General features: G+C 37.8%; 1 protein-coding gene and 1 long non-coding RNA gene across 3 annotated transcripts; one reads left to right on the top strand and one right to left on the bottom strand.

Annotated features, from left to right (window-relative positions):
* Positions 1-17: 17 nt before the first annotated feature.
* On the top strand, positions 18-13,039 carry pex1 (peroxisomal biogenesis factor 1). The gene is made up of 24 exons (XM_037795284.1): positions 18-255; positions 1,742-1,888; positions 2,052-2,135; positions 2,316-2,430; positions 2,783-3,459; positions 3,579-3,698; positions 3,857-3,980; positions 4,161-4,267; positions 5,492-5,577; positions 5,667-5,799; positions 6,692-6,788; positions 6,877-7,047; positions 7,179-7,333; positions 7,432-7,618; positions 7,789-7,955; positions 8,872-9,006; positions 9,084-9,148; positions 9,474-9,616; positions 10,045-10,148; positions 10,368-10,544; positions 10,991-11,233; positions 11,638-11,832; positions 12,063-12,193; positions 12,742-13,039. The coding sequence occupies exons 1-24, from the start codon at positions 148-150 to the stop codon at positions 12,824-12,826; spliced, it is 3,756 nt and encodes a 1,251-aa protein (XP_037651212.1). The 5' UTR covers positions 18-147; the 3' UTR covers positions 12,827-13,039.
* Positions 11,839-17,763, bottom strand: LOC119503477. Of its 2 annotated transcripts, none has more exons than XR_005210328.1 (3): positions 17,499-17,763; positions 16,243-16,515; positions 11,839-12,172 (listed from the first exon to the last, which is right to left on the bottom strand). It is a non-coding gene; the product is annotated as an uncharacterized LOC119503477 (long non-coding RNA). The 2 variants fall into 2 exon arrangements; XR_005210327.1 differs by having other exon boundaries at positions 12,059-12,191.
* Between the last annotated feature and the right edge of the window lie 758 nt (positions 17,764-18,521).

Here is an 18,521-nt window from a genome sequence, read left to right as displayed (position 1 = left end):
TCTTATTTTGAAACGTGGTTCGGCTCGATTATCAGCTGCTTTGGTCTAGCTAGGAGCACACTCGGAGCACATCGATCGGCTCGGAGTTTGTTGCACATTTAGCAGAGTCTTGTATTTACAGAGCTTTAGTCAGGCCATGTGGAGATCATGTTTAGTAATCAGGGCATTCAACCCGTAACTGTTGTTTTTAACAACGCAAAAACCTGCTTTCTTCATCTCTCCTCGAAGTTGATCTCTCATCTTTCCTTGAACGAGGTAACAGCTCAGTTAGCTTAGCTTAGCTAGCTATCCAGTCAGCTAACACTAGTGGAGTTTAGTTTGTTGAAACAACCTTCAAGCTATAAATGTCAGCCTGTTGTTAATTCTTTCCCTTTTTATGTTGCTATCAAAGTTACCTCCACTTGTCTAACTTAGCTAAGTTAACCTACATTTACAAGAATAGTCAAGACTAGGCTCATTATGTCTGCAGGACAGATACTAATACACACAGTGCACTTTAGACTGAGCTACTGGAGTTACCCTGCACTATACCCATTTTAACAGTCTCTTCTGCACTTTTTAATAGTCGTGTATTACAGATGTTACCCTGCACTATATTCAGTTTTAACAGTTTTCTTCATCTCCTTGTATTTTTATATATCTGGTATATTTTTTAGTACTTTGCACTATTAACTTTTTTACTGCCTTTTTACTAACATGTTTTTGCACTATGGAACTGTGATGCTGGAAACTTGAATTTCCCTCGGGATCAATAAAGTTACTATTTATCTATTTATCTATTTATCTATCTATCTATCTATCTATCTATCTACATTACAAGTGTGCAGGATGGCAAATGTTTAATATTTGGATAAGCAGCAGCAGTGTGGATGCAGAGTATTGTGATTGTTTCTGTCCCTTATAGTCTTCAGGACATTTGACAAAGACAACGACAGCCTCATCAGTATGAAAGAATGGATTGAAGGACTGTCTGTTTTCCTATCTATCTATATCTATCTATCTATTATACCAGCGTGCTTACTGGCATAAAGTTCTTAGTGATACATGACATGCTCTGCTGAAGACATCTTAGGAGAAACCCATCAGAGGATTGGATATACAGTTAACTATATGTCAGTCAGACATAATGATAGGAAAGAGTTGAGTGTTAGCAGTAGCAATGGGAGATTCAATCCATGTGTTTTTTCCTTTTGGTTTAATAACAATTCAATAGTAACTCTTAACAAACATCAGTAAGCAGATATTAAACATTTTTCAAAGATGCCAGTGCGATGGTAATTAGTATTTTCACTATTATTCCATTTTGACGTAACCATTTTAGTAGTAGTTCCCTTGCAGTCTCACTTGGTGGTGACAAAACTTAACATTTTTTAGATGGAACAGGAGACTGGGTAAATGCCACAGCATTCTTATAAATTATTGCATCTTACTGTATGTCTGTTTCACTGTGGTCAATTTTTACATCTTTATAAATCCACAAAGAACACTATCGTACATCTACATGAGTGAGATAGTTTGCATGGCAATTGTACAAGCCTTCCTCCTTTTCTGATTTGCCAGTTAGTGTTGAGAATTATTGGCTCAACCCTCCTCTCCTCCAGTTTGACATCTTTACACTCCATCGTTGAATCTGTGTAAAATGTGCAGAACAGGAGGATGATTATGATGCAGACATTCATTAGATAAAGTGCCATGACAATCACAAAGTACAACAACAAAAACTTTGTGCGTTTGTGTTCAGAACCAGGCTTTGGAGTTGTCCTGGGGCCATGGATGTCCAGTGTTCCTCAGCTGGACTCAAAACAGAACTTCTTCCAGTCTGGACAGCCATAAAGTGGAGCTGTGTCGACAACTGGGAGAAAAGCTTGGCCTGATAGATGGAGAGCAGGTACGGCTCCACAATGAGCAATTTGTTCTGTGCTCCGTTTCCCATCAGAATAGTCCATAACCTCTACACGACACAGTCTTTTGACAGTTTAAATTAATTGTCAGTTACTGTCTAGGCTGACTAGGTGTTTGTATTGACTGACTGGCTGTGTGGTTTCCCTCAGGGCTTCCTGAGACCATGTCACCAGGTCTCATCAGTGCATCAAGTGAATGTGGAGCCTCTGTCATCTGATGACTGGGAGATCTTGGTGGGTGACTTAATCAGTAACAGTAGTAACCCAATGTTTTCATGAAAAAATATACTGTATATGCAAATGTATTGTCTGACAATCCTCCCACTACAAAGGAATACACCAGGGATAGACTTGTGACCCAAATTCACATCAAACAATATTTGATCGTCTGTTTTCTGTGACTGACACCCCCAGGAGCTCCACAGTGCGGCTCTGGAGCAGCAGCTGTTGGATCAGATCAGAGTTGTTTTCCGAAATGCCGTGTTTCCTGTGTGGGTGGACAGCCACACAGCTATCTACATCCAAATAGGTCAGAGTTAATCCAGTAATTATTATCTTTTGTTGGTAGCAAATAGTCTGTTAAATCTGCCTCGTCTTCTTCCAAACTTGGAAATTCATGGGGAGAAAGATACTGAACATGCACTCTGATGCATTTTTGTTTGTATCGGTGACCTGAAAAAACATATTTATGAAGACCAAACATTGAATGTTCCATTAAGTAATAATCCTAAAACGTGTGGTTCTGTGGTTTCAACTAGTTAAGCCTACTTACTTGTAACACTAAGTGTCTGCTCAGCTCCTTTTGTTTAAATTTGATGTATTGGTCATATCCAGAGACAGTATTCATGAACACAGTATGATCTGTTTTTAACTCTGTGCAGCATCGCTTTCGCCCTCTGTGCCCTATGGTCGCTTGGAGCAGTTCACAGAACTGGTTGTCTCTCCTAAGAGCCGCGCTGGAATTGACGACCTCAATGGTCCTCCAGTGAGAAACAGCGAGGAGCAGCGTTTTCACAGACAGCAAAATGTGGATCCTTCCTCCCCCTCAGGACCATTAGAAAGTATCTCCCCTGCACCTCAAAGCCACCAGTGGGGTGGAATAGCTGACCTGAAGAGCCTGCTACGCTATATGATAAAGGGTACTTATGACCCGGTTAAAGAGCTACCACCTGTACCCGACGTCCCCGCCCTCCTCTCTGATTCTATCTACAGAGTGTGCGGTGCACCTCCAGACTCTCTTTGCACTATGAGTCACGTTGCAACTGCCGTCGTTCATTTATATCCTTGGAGCCACAGGTTGAATGCTGGGCCAACTGCAGGTCAGTCTCCAGTGACTTATGGCATGCTCTCCAAAGTTCTCTCCCCTAAAGAATCGAGAGACCGAGCCAAGCAGGCCATGGAGAAAAGGAAGAACACGGTAGATACTAAAGTTGCTGGAGGAGAGGAGATGAAAGAAGAGGAAGCCATGGTGGTCATGGTGGTGTGCCATGGTACTGATAAGCTAGCACAAAAGGGAAGAAGTCACAGCAAGGGAGAGATTCATAGTGGAAGAGTATGGGTGAGTGTGCTGTTCATTTATTTACTCTAACCCAAGATTAATTATGGTACTTTTACGTTTTCGCAGTCATCTGCTTCTTTATATGCTGTCGTATCTCATATAATACTTATGATTTTCAGATCCCACAGCCCCTGGCCATCAGGTTGAATATCATCCCACATTCAACAGTTAGAATTAATCCAGTCAAATCAACCATCAAAGTAGCCTCTTCTATTCGCCTACAGCCCCTAATACCTCTGGTGAGTGCTGGAGTACTCATATCTGGTTACAGTGTGGTTAGAGATTTTGTTTCATTAGATTTATTCAGCTATTAGTCCTCAAACTGGTAAATTGTCAAAGCTGCATATGATTTAATCTACCTTTTATGTCCATGTGATATTTGACATTTTCTCTTCAGCCGGAGGAGGAGGACGATGAGGAGATCCAGACAGCGTTCCTTGGCTGGCTGCACACTCAGAGTCATGAACCTTTAGCCTGTCTGACTACACGGTCTGGCACCATCCTCCTACATGGAACTGACGGTGATTCATTTGTACTCCTCTTTTACAAGTTATTGTACAAATCCACCGATGGCACTATGATAAAAATTACTAATTTACTGAATACCAAAGAGGCTAAAAATCACATAATGCACACATTAAAATTGACTTTCAGCTGCAATAAAACATCACTGTTCTCCCACCTTTTTTTCTTATTTATAGCAAAGTTAGAGTTTGCTTTAACTGTTCTGAAACCAGAACCAGAGAGTGACCCTCCAGACCAGCTGTTTTCGCTATCACCCGCTGTTATCCAGAAGGAAAACATACAGGTACAAGCATGCATGTCATGTAAATTGACCATTAAAGGTGGAGTCTGTGATTCTAATACACTTTTTGTCAAATTCAGTGAATATCTCCGCACGGTGTGCTGGCTGTCTGTTCTGTGTGTGTGTGCTGAAAAAAGATCTGGTGTTAATACACAGCCCTGGCTCTGTAAATGGTAAACAAACAGCTCACTAGGGCTGAACCAAATGCAATTTTTTACATTCAAAGCTTCTATTGAGGTTTTCAAATGAAACCTAGAATGTCCATTAGTCGCGAGCCTTCCTTTGTGTGTGTGTGTGTGTGTGTGTGTGTGTGTGTGTGGGCTGGAGGCCTTGGAGCAGGTCTCTGACAGCTATGGGTGATAAAGCGGTGCCGGTGCAGCTGCTCCAGTGATGCGGAAGGAGGGCATCCTGCAGGATTTCCTTCTGGTAAAGGGAGTGCTTGCAGGATCGGGAAATCCCAAGTTCAGAGAGCTAGTAGTTCTGCTTTGTGTGTGTTGGCATAAAAAGTGGCCGCATGGTCACTGCGTGTCTCTGTTCATCTTTTTTTTCCATGCCCTTATAAATGCTTAATCTATAAGCTTGTTCTGTAGCCTATATTAATCATTAAAAAAACACAAATACAAATACAGCAGGTGCCGCCGCGTTTGTGCCGCTGTCTCAGTCCTCAGTCCAAAACTCAAAATGTATAGAAAAAAGAGAGCCTAGATGTAGGCTAATCATTTCCAATATTCACAACATGTTTTTATCTAATGAAATATTCTGCTTCAATCCATATTTTATTTTGGCATCTACCTTTTCAAAAACATTTTCACTGCGGTCAAAAACTGTCTGCTCTCCCGCTTGCTGCTGCACACACACACACAAAGGAAGGCTTGCACCTGACGGATATTCGGGGCTTCATTCCAAAACCTCAATAGAAGCTTTGAATATAAATAAATTACATTCGGTTCAAACGTAATGGCTCGGTCTGAGCCACTTTGTTTGTTTCCTATTTACAGAGCCAGGGCTTTGTATGAACACCGGATTCTTTTTATGTGCACACACAGAACGGACAAAAAGTGTACTGGATTAGAATCACAGACATCTTTAATTCTTTATAATACTTTATAAAACAGATTGCTGCATGCCATTTTTCTGTGCATAATTTCATGCAGAGTAAAACAGAATATCTCAAAGCCTCTGTGATGCTGCCATGGTTTCAATTTGCTCACACTGTGTCGCCTACAGGTAGACAGAGAGCCAGTGACATTGCCAGCTGTGAAATTTATTGCTGAAATGCCCAACCCAGAGCTGCCCTCCCTCAGTAGTCTTGGGTAAGTGTGTACTGCAGCTATTTGTAAGCCTGTGTCTGGTTTAAACAACAGCATTCATTTCTCTCTACATCTCTCACTCCTTTCCCCAGTGGGATGGATGAGCTTAGTAGGACTGGATCTGACTTCATCTCCCACAGCCTTCTGGGTAGTCCCCTCTCAAGAGAGCTTGGTACAACTGGGCGGGGACTCCAAGGAGGAGCTCTACTCATCACTGGTGCTAAGGTATCTCTTTACATAACCATTATAATAACACTGCTTACGGCACAGATATTTCTACACTTTACAGAGAGTAAATTAAAATGTCTACAATGATTTTCATATAGAGTGCTGATTTTGTCAGACAGACTGCAAAGTAACCACATATTTTATTGCATTTTTGTCCTTAAAGGAACAGTGTGTAACATTTAGGGGGATTTATTGGCAGAAATGTAATATAATATTAATAAGTATGCTTTTTTTAGTGTATAATCACATGCAAATAAGAATTATTGTGTTTTCGTTACCTTAGAATGAGCCGTTTATATCTACATAGGGAGCAGATCCTCTTTGCGGAGCCGGCCGCCATGTTTCTACAGTTGCCCAGAACGGACAAACCACTTTGTTAACTTTTCCGGCTTGGGTCGGAGTCGATAACGTTACTCGCTTTGGAGTTAACCCCCGTCACTCCACTTAGCCGCTGGGAAATAGGACAGGGGAAACCTCTGTTGGTCTGGAGGAGCTGCAGCATTTATTTCTGCACAAACTGCAACTTCCACTGAACATTCACTTGATATTCTCAGAGCTAAACTAACTCTGTCTTCTGCTCCACTGCACACACTCGCTGCTGTTCTATGTCTCTCGCTTCACCATCACCACTCACTTCCCACGTGTACACACACACACACGCACTTTACGCGCTTGCTCAGCTGTTCTCTAAATGACCTACTCTACTCTTGCAACACCTCTATATGGGGCCTTTCTCGTTTTCACGTCGGCCATCGTAGTTGTCCTACACACTTGGCACACGGGAGAGGACATCTATTGCTGCTGGACACACTGGACCTTTTAACAGTATTGTTTTTATATACTTTTGTATACTACGTAACATGTTCTTTATTGTTATGTATTCTCACAGGGAAGTGGAAAGAGTATTCTATCCCGAGCTCTCTGTAGAAAAGCTAGAGAAGATCTGGATGCACATGTGGAGCTGGTGGACTGCAAAAAACTACAAGGTTAAAAGAAACTCCATGTTGATACTTTGTATCAAAGAAATCTAGTTGAATGTATTTATCATAGAAATTGTGTTCCTTTTCTTTTCAGGCAAAAGGGCAGAAACGGTGAGACAGATGCTGCAGGATGTTTTTGAACAGGCGGAGTGGAGGCAGCCTTCAGTTGTTCTACTTGATGACCTGGACCATATGACTGCGGCGCCAACCTCACCAGAGCACGAGCACGGTGCTGAGGCGCTGCTGCAACAGCACATTGCACAGAGTAAACCATGAATTCTTTATTTTATTTGTGTGTGTGTGTGGGGAATATCTGTGGTCATGTATGTTCACTGGCAGGATAGATGATTGTCAGAGGTCTTGATGCTGCTTCCTCTTGTCTGTTTGCGGCTGCAGGTCTGAAGGACGTGGTGGATGAGGTGCTGGTTCACTCCAGCCTGGTGTGTCTGATCATCACCAGCCGCAGTGAGCATTCCCTCCACCCCTCCCTGACCGAGGTGCAGGGGTCCCACTTCATCCAGGGCTTTGCACACATCCTGCCACCAGACCAGGTAACACACAAATATACACACACACACACACACAGATAAGCACACCCTGGAAAAGGTAAAAAGTAAAAAACAGATATCTTGTTTGCTATTGTTTGTAGGCTCAAAGAGCAGAAATCCTGGGCCGTCTGATACTCAGAAAAACTAGTCTATCTGAGGAGACCTTACAGACTCTAGACCTGGCCGCTGTTGCCAAGGAGACAGAGGGATACACACCCCAAGACCTTGTACTACTGCTGGAGCGGGCTGTCCATGCCAACACTGTACAAAAAGGACACAGCGACCAGGGTAACAAAGATTTTGGTTACACTAAAATTATTAATAATTCATTCCCATGTTGTTTATTTAAAGTTGTTTTCCAGGTGTTCTTTATGTTCTTTGCTTCACGTCTCTAATCAAGCTAATGCTCGTCTATTATGACACTTTCACACATTATTTGTTTGTGCTCCATGTCTCAGGTGTGTGTCTGTCGTGGAAGGACTTTGTGCAGGCTCTCAAGGGATTCACGCTTCCCTCGCTGTGGGGTGTAGACCTCCACACCCCAAGTGGAGTTGGGCTGGAGAGGGTGGGGGGGCTGAGGGAGGTGCGACAGCAGCTAATGGACACCATAATGCTCCCCGCTAAGGTCAGTGTCAGTGTGAATAATCACAAGATAGCCAGGTGTGTTTTCCCTCAGATGGAAGCACTACTGTGCCATACAGGAGGAACAGAAGTGATAAATTAAATATTAAAAGTGAATGTGATGACAATGCATGTATAATTTATTACCAATTCTCATTTCAACACCAAAATTGCTGCTGATTGTTGTAAAAAATAAGCTATTAAAAGGGGTAATATTTAAGTAATTAATGCAGACTAATTGGTTTTATTCAAACAGAAACTAATTTATTTGATTAAAGTCAAATTCACAAGAAAATCCATCTTTTATTCAGTTTACTTTCAAAGCCTCTGAATTTATCTCCACCACTCTGTTTCACCCAGAACAATAAATGTGTAATCTATTTCCTTTTTTTTATAAGATGTATGATAGAAAGAAGTGATAAATGATGAAAGTTTTCAAGTTTCAGCACAATTTCCTAGTTAATTTTATGATTAGATTTTTGTTATTTCCACTGCTTGTATAACTCACAATAGTACAATTATTAGAAAACACACAGGGGTGTCTGGTGATTGGAGTCTTAGGACACTTAAAACTGTCTTTTTAAGAAGAAAGTACACTTTGTACAGTAGATACCTCAAAGTTTTGAGTTTGAATTTTGCATATTCACTGTTTAGTGTTCTTCACAGCACCATATTGGCCAACTTAAGTTTACCCCTGATTAAAATTATATTGGCTTAATAATAATGTATGATAATCAAATAACTTTAAGGAAAAATAGCCATCATACAGTGTCTGACTTTTCTATATTGTTATTTTAAATTAAAGCATGGTGGATGTAAGGACGTTATTTTACACAGACCAACAGAAATTACTGTTGAAGTATAAAATACACAAAATGTAAATTCTTGATAACTGATTGTGGGTCTTTGGTGTGTTGCAGTATCCCGTCCTGTTCTCCAATCTTCCTATCCGTCATCGCTCAGGAATATTGCTGTATGGAGCTCCTGGAACAGGGAAGACCCTGCTGGCCAGGGCTATTGCCAAAGACAGTGGTATGAACTTCATCAGCATCAAGGTAGGCCGGCTCTGACAGTCTTTCTGAATCAGAGCAACCTGTATCTTCAGTGACGCAGAATATTTACCTCTCTCTAGGGACCTGAACTTCTGAGTAAGTACATCGGAGCTAGTGAGCAGGGAGTTCGTGATGTCTTTCAGAGGTTAGTCAACATTTACACTCAGTCACTTTCTTATAGGCGCTTTTACAAGCCAACATAGTCTGTTTTAATCAAACTCTGGTACGGTTCGTTTGGGCATTTGTGAACGCAGTAATCATGACTCACGAACCAGACTAAATAGAAAACGAACCAAAAGTAGATCCGGACTAGCCAAACGGACTATGGCTTGTGAAAGCACCATATGACTCCAGTAGACTTTTATAGTTGCTATTAGTTGTGATGAGTAACATAAAATATTTATAATATTATATTTATAATTGTAAGCTCCACTAAGAAATATTCATGGAGATTCCTCTGTTTGCTCCAGGGCGCAAGCTGCCAAGCCATGCATCCTGTTCTTCGATGAGTTTGACTCTCTGGCTCCCAGGAGGGGCCATGACAGCACAGGTGTAACCGACCGTGTGGTCAACCAGCTCCTCACCCAGCTGGATGGGGTGGAGGGACTGCAGGGTAGGTCACACAGCAGTATACTACATATTATGAGTTCTGTATAATAACAATCCACTTTAAAGAGTTAAGGGCACAGATTTTATTGGCACATTTTACTAATCAGTGCTGCAGTCATGAGATTTTTGGAAATGCGCTTATTCTCTTTCTTATCGAGAGTTGGACGAGAAGATCAATGACACTCATCTCTGTCCACGGGTAATTAGTGGCAGGCAGATTTTATTGCCTTTGGACAGAGCCAGGCTAGCGGTTTCCCCGTTTCCAGTCTTTGTGCTAAGCTAAACTAACCATCTCCAGCTTCATATTTATCGAACAGACATGAGAGTGGTATCTGTCCTCTCATCCAACTCTAACATGTGTACAGGTATTTCCCAAAATGACAAACTATTCATTTTAAAGTAAATAAGAATCCTTCATGTTTGCATTTGTAGGTGTATATGTGCTTGCAGCCACCAGCCGTCCAGATCTGATTGACCCGGCCCTGCTGAGACCTGGACGACTGGACAAGTCCCTCTACTGCCCCCCTCCTGACCTGGTCTGTTGCTTTAAGATCAACCACTTCCAATTTTATTTTTTTCGGTCTGTCAATCGATTTACATATTTAATCGCGATTAATCACATGGTTGTTCATAGTAACTACTGCATGTGATTATCATTAAGTGGGCATATCTATAAAGGGGAGACTTGTGTGGTATAAAATGAATCTTCAGTGAAAATATGTCCTTTCTAGTAAATCCAACTGTTACATTTCCAGGAGGCTCGTGTGGAGATCCTGAAGGCTCTGAGCGCCGGCATGGCCCTGACCGCTGACGTGGACCTGGAGCAGCTGGCAGCAGCAACGGAGCAGTTCACCGGGGCAGACCTGAAGGCCCTGCTCTACAACGCCCAGCTGGAGGCCGTCCACAACAGCATGGGCTCCAGCACGCCGCATGTAAGTCTATTGTACTTAACAGATGAGTTATTGAAGAGCTCATTTTGTCGAGATGGGGTTGCCTCGGGCTAATAGAGCAGGAAGGCACGGAACTGTTGGCCAGTCCATTTTCAAATTATTTATGGTTTCATGTTGAGGCAGCCAATCTGTTTTTTTTTTTGGTCCCTCGAGGCTAATTAAATGATGAGTTTTGTATGCATCCCAGCATGTGAGTTGCTCTACTTGTTATTTCATTATCAGTTTACAACAAAATTGAAATGATCCCTAACCATGTTGACAAGGATATGATTGAATAAGCTAATCAGCAAGGGCTACCAGAGGCAGAATGAGTTTAAACTGCAATAACACAGTGAAGCCGCTTTTCTTGTCCGTGTTTTTTGAGCACTACAACGCCTCATGTACTTCTGTATCAAAACTTTGGTCCTCTGTTTCTGGGTGATAATCAGGAGCTGACCTGTGGCTCAGACAGCGACATGAGCCTGTCCTCCATGATCTTCCCGAACAACAGCAGTGGCTCAGATGATTCAGTGGGAGAGGGGGACCCAGGCGCGGTTCTGGACCAGTCCATGGTTCTCCTGGAGCCCAGCGAGCTTCAAGCAGAAGACGATCAACATCGAGGCAATGTTTGGAGAATCTACTTTGGAAGCTCCTATGAGTCAGAGTTGGGGAATTCACCGATTTCAGGACTGGTGAGTAGTGCTGGCAAAAAGTCTTTTCTTCTGAAGCTCATGAGTAATTTCTGATTCAATTTGCAGAAAATTCATGAGAGCAAATTTTGAGTTAACTAAGCATGGTTAGGAACACACTCTCTGAATTAATTCACTTCTAAATATAGTATTTAAAAGATTACAAAACTACAGCAATCCCAATGAAATTTGTATTATATTGATGTTGACGTTAGTGGTGTGAAGTTGCAATCTAAACTATTGAACACATCTAGTCAATATAGTGAACATTAACAAAACTCTGTCTGTATGTATACACAAACACTGGCCTTTGAAATTATGTTGTGCGAAATGCAGGGGTGCTTTTCAGTGGCTTCTCTTATGATTTTTGTGTCCGTCCGTTTTCTCTCTTCTGCCTCCCTGGACAGAACTCCCAGTGCGTCTCTGGACCAAACTCCATGACCCACGACTTTACAAGGGCATCAGGTCGGGAACCTGGCGGCTCACTCCCCCCCGCCTACATGTCCTCTCTCCAGAGCGGGTACGAAGAGCTCAGCCCAGAGCAGCTGGAGCGCCTACAACAAGACATTAACAACATCAAGAAAAACTACAAGAGAGCCAATGTAAGTGACAACATTGGACAAGAAAACACCTGAATGCTGTTGTATTCCGATTTTGTTTCTGTAGCTTTGTTCAATACTGCATCTTTAGTTACATTCTATGTTAATTTTCTATCGAATTAAAACTAAATTATTCTATACTACTCTACTCATAGCTATTGTATGAACCAGTGTTTTTGCTAATTGCTAATGTAAGCTACTGTGTGCATTATTACTGTTTTCTTTGTGTGTAGGAGGACTGTGTCCGGGTGCATTCAGCCTCCAGTCAGCCGGGCCTGCTGCTTTGTCAGGCTCATGTGAACTCCTCCTTGGCTGCGACCAGACCGTCTATCAGCAAAGCCGACTGGAACAGATACACAAAACTGTGAGTAAGAAGACAACAGATTGGACTGTGCTGCAACAGTCACAGCAAAATACAAAATACGGTAATATTGATATGCGAAACCACTGTAACAAAAACTGTTTGCTCTCCAGAAAGTAAAGAAATCGTTTCACAGCTGTCCATTTATTTTGGAAAAAAGTGAGCTGTTAATGATTGAGTTGGCTATGAAATTTATCAAGCACATAATGAGCCAATTAGAGTCTCACCTACAGGAGGAAATGAAAAACATTTGAAAAAATGGTGTTTCAAAGCTGTTGCCGAGTAGCAGCAATAGAAGAATATGAATCATTATTATAATCCCTCTCATTTGATAAAATTCTGCATTTTTATCACATCGAATTACTTTGTCAAGTGAAGGAATAAACATCTTATTAAAGTTGAGAGGAAAAAAAAGACAAATATTGTAGATCTTTCCTTGTGTTAGATTAATCTATGAAATTTGGTCTTTGGTATTTTATGGCTGTGGTATTTTATATTATACATATGAATAAACTGTTTAATAAATAAATCTTTTTTATTTCTTTCTTTAGGTATGAAGCCTTTGGCGGTGCAGGAGATGGAAAATCCCTTCACTCCGTTACATTTAAACCTGGACAACGTGTGACTTTGGCTTGATCAGACATAGTTTATCAAATAATAAAAGCTGTGATTCATTAATAAAATGTAACAATCAGTGGAGCTTTAAAGACCATGTAAATTAATGTTTCCTACTGACTTGATTCTGACTGAGACATTTATCTAATCAAAATGTAATTACTGTATATATGTATAATGCCAGAGGATAAATTATGTAATAGTTAAAAATTAAAGATGACATTTTTGTACGGATCTTGCCTGCATTACTTGATTGGACACTGATTGTGAATTGTTTTCAGAATATAGGCTAGTATGTCACAAAAATGACATAAAAAGTCATAGTATAGAATGTCATAAAAGGTTTTTAGAAAGTCATAGTGAGGTATGTTTTTTTTTTCGACATACTATACTATGACTTTTTTCATGAAATTGTTCGACATGCTATACAATGACTTTTTCTACATACTATGACTTTTTTCAACATACCATATGAGTTTTTTAATTTTTTCAACATACTATACTATGAATTTTTTTTATGACTTTTTGACATGCTTTACTATGACTTTTTTCATGAAATTATTCGACATGCTATACTAAGACTTTTTATGACATTTTTCGACATGCTATATATACTGCCTTTTTACTCATGACATTTTTTGACGGGCTATATGACTTTTTTTCATGAAATAATTCGACGAGCTATACTATGATTTTTTTTCATGAAATAATTCGACGAGCTTTTTTTCAACATACTATTACTTTTTTTGACATACTATAGCATGACTTTTTTTATTTTTTCGACATACTAAACTATGACTTATTTTTTCTACATACTATACTATGACTTTTATTAATGACATTTTTCGACATACTATACTATGACTTTTATTAATGACATTTTTCGACATACAATACTATGACTTATTTTTTCAACATACTATACTCTGAATTTTTTCATGAAATTTTTTGAAATACTATACTATGACTTTTTCATGAAATTTTTCGACATGCTATACTGTGACTTTTTTTCAATATACAATACTGTGACTTATTTTTTCATCAAACTATATGACTTTTTTTTCCTACATACTATAATATGACTTATTTTTCGACATACTATACTATGATTTTTTTTATTTTTTCGACAAACTGACTTTTTATTTTTTCGACATACTATACTATGACTTTTTTCATGAAATTTTCGACATACTATATACTATGACTTTTTTTAAATGGAATTTTTCGACATGCTAAACTATGACTTTTATTAATGAATTTTTTCGACATACTATACTATGATTTTTTTTATTTTTTCGACAAACTGACTTTTTATTTTTTTGACATACTATACTATGACTTTTTTCATGAAATTTTCGACATACTATATACTGACTTTTTTTAAATGGAATTTTTCGACATGCTAAACTATGACTTTTATTAATGAATTTTTTCGACATACTAAGCTATGACTTATTTTTTCTACATACTATACTATGACTTTTATTAATGACATTTTTCGACATACTATACTATGACTTTTATTAATGACATTTTTCGACATACTATACTATGACTTTTATTAATGACATTTTTCGACATACAATACTATGACTTATTTTTTCAACATACTATACTCTGAATTTTTTCATGAAATTTTTTGAAATACTATACTATGACTTTTTCATGAAATTTTTCAACATGCTATACTATGACTTTTTTTCAATATACTGTGACTTATTTTTTCATCAAACTATGACTTTTTTTTCCTACATACTATAATATGACTTATTTTTCGACATATGACATACTATACTATGATTTATATTTATTTTTTCGACAAACAATACTATGACTTTTTTAATTTTTTCGACATACTATACTATGACTTTTTTCATGAAATATTTCGACAAGCTATATACAGTATACTGTGTCTTTTTACTCATGAAAGTTTTCGACATGCTATACTACGACTTTTTTTCCTACATACTATGACTTTTTTTTCGACATACCATGAGTTTTTTTATTTTTTCGACATACTATACTATGACTTTTTTCATGAAATTTTTTGAAATACTATACTATGATTTATTTTTCATGAAATTTTTCGACATGCTATACTATGACTTTTTTTCAATATACAATACTGTGACTCTTATTTTTTCATCAAACTATATGACTTTTTTTTTTCTACATACTATAATATGACTTATTTTTCGACATACTATACTATGATTTTTTTTATTTTTTCGACAAACTGACTTTTTATTTTTTCGACATACTATACTATGACTTTTATTAATGACATTTTTCGACATACTATACTATGACTTTTATTAATGACATTTTTCGACATACTATACTATGACTTTTATTAATGACATTTTTCGACATACTATACTATGACTTTTATTAATGACATTTTATGACATACAATACTATGACTTATTTTTTCGACATACTATACTATGACTTTTTTCATGAAAGTTTTTGAAATACTATACTATGATTTATTTTTCATGAAATTTTTCGACATGCTATACTGTGACTTTTTTTCAATATACAATACTGTGACTCTTATTTTTTCATCAAACTATATGACTTTTTTTTTCTACATACTATAATATGACTTATTTTTCGACATACTATACTATGATTTTTTTTATTTTTTCGACAAACTGACTTTTTATTTTTTCGACATACTATACTATGACTTTTTTCATGAAATTTTCGACATACTATATACTATGACTTTTTTTAAATGGAATTTTTCAACATGCTAAACTATGACTTTTATTAATGAATTTTTTCGACATACTATACTATGACTTTTTTTATGACATTTTTTGACATGCTAAATATACTGTGTCTTTTTACTCATGAAAGTTTTCAACATGCTATACAATGACTTTTTTTCTACATACTATGACTTTTTTTTTGTCGAAAAAATAAAAAAGTCAGTATAGTATATACTATGCATTTTTTATTTTAAAGATGTCATGGTATAATATTTCGAAAAAAAAGTCATAGTATAGCATGTCGAAAAAAGTCATAGTATAGGATGTCGAAAAAATAAAGTCATAGTATAGTATGTCGAAAAAAAGTCATAATATAGTATGTCGAGAAAAAAGTATATAGTATAGTTATAGTATATAGTACAGTATTTTACTTTTGTTATTTTAACTATCAAGCTAAACCATATATTAGAGAAAGGGGGAAAAATGAACTTCAAAGATTGCATATGATGTGCACTCTTCAGGAATTAACTGGAGCAATTTACTGACAAAGGGAAAGACAATAAGCAACTTGAAACAAATTTTAAAGCTCTTTGGCCGCGTCAGTTCTTTCCTATCTTTCCTGCTTTCAAACCTTTAGAGCAGAAACTTTCTGCAGGTTCTCTATCTCAATAATTCTTGACTGAAGGGTCCCAGGGCATCTGAAACAGCTGAGAGTCTTACCTGAGATTGCAACAGTAGTCTTCAGTCTGTTCCTTGGCTGTTGCAGCGAGCCATCTTGACAATATTTTCCTATTGAAGTGCTATGCCTGCCGTCATCCTACACACACTAACACTGGCAGGTTCTGCAGTGGTAAATATAGTCACACAGGGCTGCATTTGGCTCGCCTTAGTCTTGTGTCAATCCCACACAATGCAGCATGAAAAAAATGGCCCAATGGGAGACTTTTCTCTCTCCTCCTTTATCGATCTCTCCGTCACTTTTTCCTCAAACACCTGTGATGAGACAAAGGCAGAAATGAAGAACTGTCACTTCAGGAATATCTTTTAAAATACATAAAACAGATTCTCCTGAATCAATTACTTCCTCACAACTCAATCACATCAGAGACACAAGAAGTCAATATCCATTTCCGACCACGCTCCAGTAAACTTTAACTTTGTTAATGAAACCACACTAAAGATGGTGTTTGTCTCTCCAACAACCTCACATATACTACTCTGGGAAATAGCTAAGGCAAAATAATCTCATACTCCACCAACAAAACAGAAGCCAAAAACTGGAAACAGAGCCTCAGCAGAGAGTAGGAGAACTGAAGGGTGTACTAGCTACAAATCAATTTGATGATATAAAGAAAAACAACTAACCGAGACAAATTACAAACAAATATCATAAAGAAGACCTAGTTTCTCATACAAAAGCTAAAACATATAACTACTTTGACACAGTGACAAATCAGGGCAATATCTCGCAAATCAACTCAGGCCACAACAGGAAAAAACTATTATATGAGCTATTAAAAGCTGAGAGGGGAATGAATGAATGATATAAAAACAACATTAAAAATGTTCTATAGCAACCTTTATAAACGAAAAAATAAAACAATGGCATAGTATAGTGTGTAGAAAAAAATCATAGTATAGTTTGTTGAAAAATTAAAAAAAACAGTATAGTATGTCGACAAAATAAAAAAGTCATAATATAGTATGTCGAAAAAATAAAAAAATGTCATAGTATAATGTGTAGAAAAAAATCAGCATAGTATGTAAAAAAAAAAAAAAAAATCATAGTATTGTATGTTGAAAAAAAATTGATAGTATAGTATGTAAAAAATATTGATGCAACCCTCTGGATACAGATGTGCAATAACATCTTCTTGATGACCATCAACCCCAGATTACAGCTCATTCAATTTGACTAAAAACAAGAAACAAGCCCCTGACTGGCTGCTACCTGCTACAGGCCTTCCGGTACTCACCTTATTGAGGCGTCGCTTTTGTGCAGCATGTCGGTTGAATAATTCACATTCCCAAACGTCCTTACAGCCAAACTCAAGTGTGTTTATTTGTACACAGTCAGGTTCATCCACAGAGTCGATGGCGATTCACACGCACTTATATATCAAGTAGTAACTTGCAAACAAACAAACAAATGGCTCAACTGGATGCTGCTACACGTGAGAACGTGACGCGCAAAACCTGCGCGCCTCTTCCGGTAAACAACGCACCTGCTCTGTGATTACTGACTCCCAGTACTCCACACACCACCTACTGCACAAAAGGGAAATTACCATTACCATTACCAATTTAAAAATAGATATATATTATTATTATTTAACTCATTAACAGAGGTACGAACAGATACCTAGACAATTGAAAATCAAGACAAAAAGAATTTTTTTTTTACATATACATAATAATAGATAGTACATAATGCCAGAGTTTATGTTATATTCAACATAATATCATAATTTAAGAGTCTTAATGGCTTTTTTGTTTTTTTTTATTTTGAAGATGATGGTGCTATACTGTTTGAATTAATAAATAAAATGCAGGAAAGTTGCCTTGGTTCCTGACCACTTTGTCTTATGAATATGAAATATCCCCCCTAAAAATAAATAAATTGTGTTATATACAGCATGTTATTTCCAACCTTATCTTGACTAAAATATATCAGTATATCAAACATATTTATTTCAACATTGATCTTAAGTTTCCTCCAAACAAACTCAAAGTGATTAGTCAGCACTTTTTTGGCTTGGACACTCCAAAAGAACTCAGACCCTTCTGAAACGAACCGTACTAAACTGTTCTCCTCCGGAGGTGGTCTGAGTACGGCTCGCTTCAAATCTTAATTAAACATTTCTTAAGTATATCTCTATCAAAAGATTAAGTAAGAGGGCTTATAAGCCAAATATACTTAGACTTTTCTGTATACTTGTCAGTATGAGCCAAGTATACTTAAGTATACCTTTGATAAGTATATCTTTGATAAGCACATA

This window comes from Sebastes umbrosus, chromosome 15 (assembly GCF_015220745.1).
Source record: "Sebastes umbrosus isolate fSebUmb1 chromosome 15, fSebUmb1.pri, whole genome shotgun sequence".
Lineage (NCBI taxonomy): Eukaryota > Metazoa > Chordata > Actinopteri > Perciformes > Sebastidae > Sebastes > Sebastes umbrosus.
The sequence above is the reverse complement of the archived record's forward strand: the minus strand, read 5'-3'. Positions and strand labels throughout refer to the sequence as shown.

Coding starts and splice junctions, on each gene's coding strand:
- pex1 (XM_037795284.1), top strand. CDS start 148: ATGTTTAGTAATCAGGGCATTCAACCCGTAACTGTTGTTTTTAACAAC. Junction 7,956..8,871: donor CCATAATGCTCCCCGCTAAG/GTCAGTGTCAGT, acceptor GGTGTGTTGCAG/TATCCCGTCCTGTTCTCCAA. Junction 9,149..9,473: donor GTTCGTGATGTCTTTCAGAG/GTTAGTCAACAT, acceptor TGTTTGCTCCAG/GGCGCAAGCTGCCAAGCCAT.